The 9,927-nt window shown below is 58.9% G+C and overlaps 1 protein-coding gene across 3 annotated transcripts; it reads left to right on the top strand.

Annotated features, from left to right (window-relative positions):
• Positions 1-10: 10 nt before the first annotated feature.
• Positions 11-5,782, top strand: NOC4L (nucleolar complex associated 4 homolog). 3 transcript variants are annotated; one of them, XM_024977658.2, is made up of 15 exons: positions 11-184; positions 543-663; positions 1,151-1,257; positions 1,525-1,632; positions 1,788-1,937; positions 2,021-2,120; positions 2,200-2,234; positions 2,583-2,633; positions 2,724-2,835; positions 3,072-3,132; positions 3,526-3,636; positions 3,790-3,950; positions 4,037-4,119; positions 4,403-4,516; positions 4,620-5,782. In XM_024977658.2, exons 1-15 carry the CDS (start codon positions 68-70, stop codon positions 4,737-4,739), a joined length of 1,551 nt encoding a protein of 516 aa, XP_024833426.2. In that variant the 5' UTR covers positions 11-67; the 3' UTR covers positions 4,740-5,782. The 3 variants fall into 3 exon arrangements, with proteins under 3 accessions (XP_024833426.2, XP_024833425.2, XP_059732285.1); XM_024977657.2 differs by having other exon boundaries at positions 510-663; XM_059876302.1 differs by lacking the exon at positions 11-184 and adding an exon at positions 220-302.
• Positions 5,783-9,927: the final 4,145 nt, after the last annotated feature.

The raw sequence follows: 9,927 nt of genomic DNA, 5'->3' as shown, positions 1-9,927 counted from the left end.
GCGTGACGTCAGTGGCGCGCCAGGCGGCGGAGCGACGGGTCTGGTCTGTCCCGCGTGGGGTGGCGGCATGGAGGGGGACGCCGGCCCCGGGGACGCGCGGCGGGCGCTGGGCCACCTAGTGGAGGCGGTACTGGCCAGCCGCGGCGAGGCCAACGCCGTGTTCGACATCCTGGCCGTTCTGCAGGTGGGGGCACGTGTGGTGTGGCGGGGGTCGCGGCCGGGTACGCGGGTTAGAGACCAGGATGGGGGTCTCCTCGGGCACGGACGAAGTGGGACTTGGTCTCGGATGGGGGCAGATAATTGTGAGGTGGAGTCCAGGGCTATACTGGAAGTTTTCTCCAGCCTCGCAGGGCTCTAGGTTGGAGGGTCCCGGGGCGGGGCTGGGGGAGCTTTGACAGAGGTGGGATGGGAGAGTCACGCAGGGATCAGGGGTGGAGGGGGATGGGGCTGAAGTCCTGGTCGGGAAAGGGAGCAGGGGCCACAGTTCCTGACAGTTCCTGACGGAGCAGGGGTACCCTGCGAACACCGGCATCTCCCCACAGTCTGAGGACCAGGAGGAGATCCAGGAAGCCGTGCACGCATGCAGCCGACTTTTCGGGGCCCTGCTAGCCCGAGGAGAACTGTTTGTGGGACAACTGCCCTCTGAGGAGATGGTCCTGACAGGTGAGTGTCCAGGAGGGCCTAGTCTTGACAGTGTTGGAGAGGGACTTCGCTGACATGGAATGAGCCCCCCCAAACTCCATCACGGGCCATGCGGGTGGGTGGGATCAGGGGATTATATTTGGGGAAAGGGGTGGGGTTCAAAGTAATACAGACTTTGAGGCTGAGTTTAAGTAAAGAATGGATGGGGTATAACTGTGTCTCGTGCCTCTTGTGGGATTTGACATTCTGGAGCGTTGGCTGTTAGTACCACGAAGATTTAGGTGTATGTGTCTGGTCCTTGGGATGTCTGGGTCTTGGGATGAGAGAGAGGGCCTAGCCCAAGTAGGACCTACCCTGCCTGCCTGTGGGAACGTGCTGGTCCCACCCCAGGTCTGGAGCCACAGTGACTCGTTTCCACTCATTCCCTGGTTGCCCAGAGTAGAAGGCAGGGGGAGGTTGGGGCTGGCACCAGTCAGGGTGTGGGCTGACCACCCTGTCCCGCCTACAGGGTCCCGGGGGGCCACTCGCAAATACAAGATTTGGATGCGGCACCGGTACCAGAGCTGCTGCAACCGCCTGGGGGAGCTGTTGGCTCACCCCTCCTTTCAGGTCAAGGTGAGCTGGGGTGATTGGCTTTGCCTCTTACCTGCACGGCCCCTGCCCCACCTTCTCTGCACAGCAGGGGTCTGGGGCTGTGACTGCAGACCCCTCGCTAGGTAAGGATGTTCTCTCTTTCTGTGGCTGGTTTCGAGGGTGTGGTTTCATTCTGTCTCCTGACTCTGCCCGGAGTGTGGTTTTGCGGGCATTCAGGTCTAAGCACCTGTCTGCAGGGGTAACGTGTGGGGATGTGCAGCGTGGTCCCTTTGCCATCCCTCCTCCTAGGAGCTGGCCCTCAGCACACTCATGAAGTTTGTGCAGCTGGAGGGTGAGCACCCACTGGAGAAGCCCAAGTGGGAAGGCAACTATCTGTTCCCCCACCAGCTCTTCATGGTGAGTCTTGGGGTCTCCCCCAGCCATCTATGGGTTGTGGGGTTGAGGGGACTCTCGCAGCTCCTCTAGACTCTGGTTTGTGAGCTCCACCTCAGGGCTGTCTGTCCTGGGGGTGGGAGAGATGCTCAGTGCCCTGCCCTGCTCCCCATGTGCAGTTGGTGGTGGGAGGCCTGCTGTCTCCAGAGGAGGACCGCTCCCTGCTCCTCTCCCAGTTCCGGGAGTATCTGGAACACGATGACATCCGCTACCATACGATGCAGGCTGCCTCCAACACCGTGGCCCGGACCACCGATGGGCGCCCTGAGGTGAGCCACCCAGGTCCCTGGGAGCAGGGAGGGAGGGGGCAGTGGGCATGCAGCATCCAGGTGCTCAGCCTGGCCTCTGACAGGTGCCGCTCACTTTCTGGAACAATGCCTTCATGCTGCTGTCCTCTGTGAGCCTGCCCCGCCAGGAGAGCACCCTCTCCAGCTTCTATGTGAAGCACACAGGTGAGTGTTGGGGGTGGGAGGGCGGGCAGGAGGGGCCCAGCCGGGTCGCATGTCTGGTGACCCCTTGCATTCCTTGCAGAGCTGTCAGACAAGTGGAAGGTCGTTCATCTGAAGGTGAGACTCCCTGGACAGATGGTTGGTTGGCCTTCCTGGGAACCACCTGATCCTAGGCCAGCACCTCCTTCCTAGCCTCAACAGTGGGGTCAGGAGGTGGAGACAGGAGGACCCAAGGGGGAGAGGATGCCCACAGGCACGGTTCCCGGAGGTCAGAGGCAGCCTGCCCGGACCTCTTGGGTGCTGAGTGTTATTGCCAGGGGTGGGCTATGAACACTGACCCTGTGGTCCCGAGGGAGGTTTTCTCTCGCTGCGACCCCTTAGGTCCTGTCCTGGTATCAGAGGCAGGAGGAGGGTGGGGTGAGACTGAGAACGTGGGGGACCTCGACCCCTGCCGCTTCCCTGCAGGAGCACAGGAAGGCCTTCCAGCAGATGTGGCTCCACTTCCTCAAGCACCAGGTAGGAAGATGGGGAGGGACCCAGCGCAGGGCACCAGTATGGGGCTCTCGGGATGGGGAAGCCGGCACCCTGACCTGCTGCTTCCTGCAGCTGCCTCTCCGCGTCTGCAAGAAGGTGCTGGTAATCATGCACGACTCCATCCTGCCCCACCTGGCGCAGCCCAGCCTCATGATCGACTTCCTCACCCGCGCCTATGACATCGGTGAGCAGGAGATGCCCGGCGGGCCCAGAGCGGGACCGGGCATGGGGTGGTGCTTTGCGTTCCTGGATGCCGGCATCCAGCAGGGTTGAGAGCAGGGGCCCAGCTGGTCAGCAGTATTTGTACTGGAGGTTTTTTCCTACCTCCCATCTGGCGGATGGCCTCTGGCTTTGCTGGAATCTCGTTCCCAGAGTTGGGGTGCTGTTAGGTTGGGGCTTCACAGCTGTGTCTGTCTGCAGGTGGAGCCGTCAGCCTGCTGGCCTTGAATGGACTTTTCATCTTGATTCATAAACACAACCTGTGAGTGTCTGCCTGGGGGTTTGTAGGCCTTTTAGCTCTGCTAAAAGGTCCTTGACCTGAGCTGGCATTTTTTAAAAACTTAATTTATCTCTTTCTGGCTGTGCTGGCTCTCCATTGCCACGTGGACTTTTCTCTCCTTGAGGCGAGCACTCTCTAGTTGTGGTGACTTCTCTTGTTGTGGAGCACAGGCTCAATAGTCGTGGTGCACGGGCCTAGTTGCCTCATAGCATCCAAGATCTTCCTGGACCAGGGATCAAACCCGAGTCTCCTGCATTGGCAAGTGGATTTTTTTAACCACTAAGCCACCAGGGAGGCCCCCAGGTCAGGGTTCTGATCTATTCCCTCTGTGGCTTCTCCCCACACGTGCCCCCCTCACTTACCTCACCCTCCTAGGGAGTACCCTGACTTCTACCGGAAGCTGTATGGCCTTCTCGATCCGTCCGTCTTCCACGTGAAGTACCGGGCCCGCTTCTTTCACTTGGCCGACCTCTTCCTGTCGTCCTCGTGAGTACAGGGGTGGGGGTGGGACTAGGGGATACCTGGCCTAGCTCAGCGCGACAGGGGCTACCTGGGACCCACTGAGTCCTACGGGGTAGGAAGGGAAGCTCGGGGCCTGTGCAGGGGGCAGCAGGGTCTCACGCCCACTGCCCTGCCCAGGCACCTGCCTGCCTACCTGGTGGCTGCCTTCACCAAGCGTCTGGCCCGCCTGGCCCTGACAGCACCCCCCGAGGCCCTGCTCATGGTCCTGCCCTTTATCTGCAACCTGCTGCGCAGACACCCGGCCTGCCGGGTCCTCATGCATCGGCCCCGGGGCCCTGGTGAGTGCAGCTGGAGGTGGAGGAGGCTGGGCCGCGAGGCCAGTACGTGGGGGTGAGTGGAGATCAGCCCTGGATCTTGTTCCTAGAGCTGGACGCCGACCCCTATGACCCCACAGAGGAGGACCCGGCCCAGAGCCGAGCCCTGGAGAGCTCCCTGTGGGAGCTGCAGGTAAGGGCACCCTGACTGTCCAGATCACACCCTAAGCTTCCTGGAGCCACCCTCCCCGGGGCACTTTCCCTGGCCACCCGCCCAGCTCTGCTTGTGTGTCTCTGCCCAGCTCCTTCCTCTGGCCTTTGTCCTCCAGGATCCCATCTTGCCCCATCACTTTGGTTTCCCAAGGGAGTCTTTGGAGTTTCCACTCTGTCCCCCTCCCCGGGCTGCTGAAGCACTGGGATGTCCACTGCTCAGCGCTGCCCGAGGAGGGCTGGTGAAATCCCCTATGTCCCTCCAGGCCCTCCAGCAGCATTACCACCCCGAGGTGTCCAAGGCCGCCAGCGCCATCAACCAGGCACTGTCCGTGCCTGAGGTCAGCATCGCCCCGCTGCTGGAGGTCACCGCCTTTGAGGTAAGGGCGTGGGGCAGGGCTTCAGTGGAGAGGGTAGAGGGGCGGGGGGATGGGGTGGCCGTGGCTGCACAGTGCAGACTGACTGTCCATCCTTTCCTTGCAGATCTTTGAGCGGGACCTGAAGAAGAAGGGGCCTGGGTCGGTGCCGCTGGAGTTCATCCCAGCACGGGGCCTGCTGGGCCGGCGGGAGGACCTCTGTGCCCAGCATTTCACGCTGAGCTGACCCTGTGCCTCCTGCTCCCCACCACCCCCCATAAGTGGTTTCATAGGAGAGCTATTCGGGTGGGCTGGTGGGTCGGGGTCTAGGGAAGCCCACCCCCTCTTCCTTAGCCTATGGGGCTGGGATCAGTGCTGGCAGCGTGCCCTCATGACTGCAGTGTGTTGCTGGCCTCGCTGGAACATGCTACCCAGGGACCCTCCATTCTCTGCAGCCTGGTGGGGACATAGGTGGGGGTTTATGGGGGCAGGGGGTACAGGAGCAGTCCCTGCCCCCAGGGCTGCAGTTACAAGCATGCTGGTTCATCCCTCCAGCCCCTCCACGCCCTGAGCAGAGCAGGCGCCTTGGCCGCAGGCCAGCAGCTGCTTGTGTTTCCAGGGTGGTTTTTTTTTTTTAGTCTCCTGTTTTACCATGGATGCTTGGTTCTCCATCTACAGCAGTGACCCCATTTCTTTAAGAAGCTGGTTTATTCAAGCACACGACTGGTGCTAGCTTACATTTGGCAGGGACTGAGCAAGCCGTGGCAGGGGCAGGGGGCGGGCGGTGGCTCTCAAGCCCAGCAGCCTCCTGTCCCCACCATGTTCTGGGCACACCCCTCCCCAACTCCACCTGCACCCCTACCCAGAGGAGCAGGGTGTGAGCTCACAGCAGGCACCTTGGGAGTCACAGCAGGGAATAGTTAAGCCAGTTTGGTCTCCGGGGACCCTCACTGCCAGCCCAGGGTCCTAGTGTGCACTCAGCACCCCGTTGGGAGCAGCACACGGCACGGCCCCACTGTCCTGAGAGAACCAGGGACGCTCCTCCCCGCCCTGGAGATCGCCTTGTCCCTGGGGTGCAGGGCCTGCCTCGGGGCTGGGGGCCCTCATGCACGTTCGTGGTGAGTGGTTTCCAGGGTCCCGGACAGCCTGGCACCAGGAGTGTCCAGTGAGCCAGAGGCTGCCATGGCCTCATCAGGGACACCAGGGGGCAGTGCTGGACGGGCCTGAGTCCTCTCGCTTTTCCTGAAAAATAGCAGTATGTAAAAATTTAAATAAATTATGAAATGCGAACACGTTTTCTTGGTCTTACCTGGGTTCAGCCTCCTGTGCTTCCCGCAGTTCCTCACTCTGGCAGCTCGGGGACGCCCACCCACAGCCACTCTGACCCCTAGACAGCTGCACTTTGGATGGTTGACCTTGGGCAGGTTCCTGCTTCCTGTTGGAGAAAGGGGCTGAGAGTGCCCTTCCCAGAGGCCATGCAATTGGCTAAGTGGCTGTAGGTGAGCAGTGAGCGGTGGTGAGAACTGAGCAGGGTTGGAGAAAGGAGGGCGGGGTATCCTGCTGGGGTCTGTTTTCTTTCCCCGTTTCTGTACTCCTAGAATGACTACATCCTATGTGCTGCCCACCCTCTAGGAGAGGTCGAGTACGCCCCCCACCCCCACCCCACATAGACATGTTATTTCCTAGCTTGGGTCGGAGTTTTTACAACTGGCTTTTAAAAATTTCAGATATACAATGAACACATTTTTGGTATAAGCATGCCCCATCTGATATCTGAGGTATACTAAATTTTAAAAGTTGAAGTCCACAAAGCATAAAATTAAGCACTTTAAAATGCATGGCTCTGTGGCATTTGTGCATTCATGGGTGTGTGACCACGGCCTGTATCTAGTTCCAGAACTTTCCATTTCCCCCATGGGTGTTTATCTTGACCCCTCCTGCTTCATGATGAAGCCCGTTGGAAGGCATCTGAGAACCAGAAGCCCCCACTTGGAAAGCCACAAGGCAGAGGTTCTGCCATCCTCTCCCCCTAAGGTCAGGTGGCCGCCACAAGCTGGATCAGCCCCAGGCCTCAGGCAGAGGCACCTGGGCTGGGGTCTGGAGGAAGGAGGTGCCTGCCCACCCTGGGGAGTCTGGCATCTGGTGGATGATTTAACCTGGTCCAGATCGAGGGCTGGCCTTTGTCTGGCTCCAGGAGGGACCCAGGCCCCGGGCATCCTGTCTCCTGGGATTGCTGTCCATGGGGCTGGGGTCCATTGGAGACCCCATTGGGGCTTTGGACTGAGCGGTGCCCACTCCCCCTCCAGAGGGAATTTACACTTCCCTGCAGTAAATTGGGATCGTGAGAACAGAGCCCTCAGATGCCTGGGGGAGTCCTCCCAGGGGGTTGTCCATCATGAGGGAGTTTCAAGGACCCCAGACTTGGCAGTCAGGGTCAGGCTGGGGATGTTCTTGGGGAAGGGAGTGTGCATGAGATTGGAGGGCCCCTGAGAAAGAGGATCCCTGCACTTGCTACCCCACCAAGCACTAGGCGGGATGAGAACCCTGCCCCTGACCCCACCTTGGTAAGCATCCCCAGGTGATCCAAGCAGGGCAGGAGACACCTCCAGAGAAGGAAGGTTGGTGGAGGACCTTGGATGGTGCATCCAGGATCGCCGGGGACAGCAGGGCAGACAGGAGCCTCACGGTGGGGAAGAGCGGACCAGTGGCCTCCAGACAGGATGGTGGGGAGGCCGTGCCTCTTGGGGTGCCAGCCAGGACAGGTAGTGCCCCGTGTGTCAAGGACCACCAAGTCCTTCCCTGTGACCTGAGTCCAGGCTCCTCGCAGGCAGCCCCGTGGGAGGTGGGGCTCCCATACACACCTTGGCTCCCCACCCCAACCTGCTCAGGGTGACAGCTTCCTGTGGCTCCAATCTCAGGGCCACCTCCCTCCCTGCTGGCTCTTCAGCTCTGGTCACCGGAGCCGCTCCCGGATCAGGCGCTGCTTCTCTCTACCAGCCCTCACCCTGGCACACACACCTCCATCCTGACACCACCGGGGAAAAGGGGCATCCTGGCCAACAGAGACCCCATTTCTGCCTCACTCAGAGTTGGAGCTTGGAATAGAATTTGCATCCCGCTGCAAAAACACAGGGACACAGCGTCTCCTGCAGGTCCCGTGGTCCTGCCTCTTAGCTTACTGAGCTAGGGACACAGGGGACCCCTTCCTGGATCCATGAGCGGTCCCCCCACTGACTGCCCCTCGGCACAGAGTTGGGCTCCAGGGCCTTTGGTCCAGAGTTTGCCCAGAGTTTCAGAAAATCTTGGAGGGAGGGCAGTGTGCTCAGTCATTGGGGCCGGGGTAGGGGGTAGATGCTGCCCGCTGTGTGCCCGGCACACAGTCTGTATGCTGGTATATCCCGAGTATGCAGGGCAGTCCTATCTCCGGAGCTGCCCTCCTGATTCTCAGTCTCTCCCTCTCTCTCTCCCTGTCTGTCTCCCTGTCTCCCTCTAGGAGATGAATGAGGCTGGCTGGCAATTAAGTCATAGTCACACACGTAATGAGGAAGTCCGACGAGACGTGGAGAACGCTCTCCAGCGATAAGGAACGCTCAAGCATTTCACTGGCATTTAGCAAATTAGCTGCAGAAAATTGGATGTCAGAGGAGTGCCTCCTGAGACGTCAGTCGGGGCTTCAAGCTGGGGGAATGCAGTTGCCCCTCATCAAGGGTTTCCCGTTGGACCAGGGGCCAGGGTAAGGGGTCCCCTCAGCACTGAGTCACCCTCCTCCAAGGGGGATCCTCGGTTAATAGAAGCCACTCCTGCCCTGGGGCCTCAATCCCACCTTAGCAGCTGAGGGTGAGGTCACGGCCTGGCGCCCACCAGCTCGGGCTCCGCTCTGTGCTCAGAAAAGTCGCTCGGACCATCCAGGTCTCAGTTGTCTCATCCACAAAGTGGGCGGTTCCAGGAGCCTTAGCTGCTCGCGAAGTCACCCGAAAACTTAGTGGCACGACAACATCGATTTTGCTCGTGAGTCTGTAGCCTAGGCAGGGCTTCGGGGGGACAGCTGGCCTCCTCTCGGCTTGGCAGGACTTGGGGTGGCTGGAACCTCAGGTTGAGCTCCCCTGAGGTCTGGGGTGTTCTAGGGTGAGAGTGGGAGTAACTGAGCTGGTGTGTAGGGCCATCAGAGGTCAGACAAGGCCTGGACCACTGACATTGTCTCAGGCTTAAAGGCGTGTCCAGGAAGATGTGCTGCAATAGGGCAGGATGTTTTTTCACTGCACAGTTCATCCATGCCCATTATTGAACTTCAGTTATTATAGAAGCAGATGTAGGTGGGAAGGGAAAAGCCGCTTACAGAGAACTTGTGAGACTCTGAAATGATCAAGAAGGTTCCCAGGAGACATCTTTGGGAGGCTGGGGACTGCCCAGTGGGACTATCCGCAAAGCTTCTGCAAAGGCCTGGAGGTTGGCTGGTGGCAGTAGCTCACCTCTGCTGCAGAAAGCCACCAGGATGCAGTGGACACGAACGCTGTGTGCCAAGAAGACGCTCTACAAAAGCAGGGGCACAAGTCAGTTTTCACTCCAATCCATGTCATCTAACTGTTTTCTTGGGCTCCAAAATCACTGCAGATGGTGACTGCAGCCATGAAATGAAGACTTGCTCCTTGGAAGAAAAGCTATGACAAACCTAGGCACTGTATTAAAAAGCAGAGACATTACTTTGCCAACAAAGGTCCATCTAGTCAAAACTATGGTTTTTCCAGTAGTCATGTATGGATGTGAGAGTTGGACCATAAAGAAGGCTGAGCACCAAAAAATGGATGCTTCTGAACTGTGGTGTTGGAGAACACTCTTGAGAGTCCCTTGGACTGCAAGGAGATCCAACCAGTCCATCCTAAAGGAAATCAGTACTGAATATTCATTGGAAGGACTGATGCTAAAGTTGAAGCCCCAATACTTTGGCCATCTGATGCAGAGAGCTGACTCACTGGAAAGGATCCTGATGCTGGGAAGGACTGAAGGCAGGAGGAGAAGGAGATGACAGAGGACGAGATGGCTGGATGGCATCACTGACTTAATAGGAGTTTGAGCAAGCTCCAGGAGATGGTGAAGGACAGGGAAGCCTGGCGTGCTGCAGTCCATGGGGTCGCAAAGAATAGGACATGACTGAGCACCTGAACAACAACATAGAAAACTCTCTACCAAAGCAGGGTGTCAGATCCAGCCTGTGGGCCGCAGCCTGTGCACCCCTGGTCTAGCGACCTTCCTAGGTTATGTCTGTGTCCAGGTCTTCATTAGTGGACATGACCAAGGACATAGTTCTCGTCCACGGAATGAACTTGGTCTATAGAAGGGATGGTCATATCCCTTCTGCAGGTGGAGGGGCCAGCTTGGCATCATTTTGGGGGATTCGCTTCAGTTCTCCCGATCGGCCTTCACTTGGGTTCCCTGGG

The sequence above is a fragment of the Bos taurus genome, chromosome 17 (genome assembly GCF_002263795.3).
Source record: "Bos taurus isolate L1 Dominette 01449 registration number 42190680 breed Hereford chromosome 17, ARS-UCD2.0, whole genome shotgun sequence".
Taxonomy (NCBI): Eukaryota; Metazoa; Chordata; class Mammalia; order Artiodactyla; family Bovidae; genus Bos; species Bos taurus.
This window is presented reverse-complemented; position numbering and strand designations above follow the sequence as displayed.

What these genes read in the sequence shown, in the direction of transcription:
- NOC4L (XM_024977657.2), top strand. Translation starts at nt 68, where the DNA reads ATGGAGGGGGACGCCGGCCCCGGGGACGCGCGGCGGGCGCTGGGCCAC. An exon ending in ACCCCTCCTTTCAGGTCAAG is followed by an intron (nt 1,258 to 1,524) that starts GTGAGCTGGGGT and finishes CCCTCCTCCTAG; the next exon opens with GAGCTGGCCCTCAGCACACT. An exon ending in GGAAGGTCGTTCATCTGAAG is followed by an intron (nt 2,235 to 2,582) that starts GTGAGACTCCCT and finishes GCTTCCCTGCAG; the next exon opens with GAGCACAGGAAGGCCTTCCA.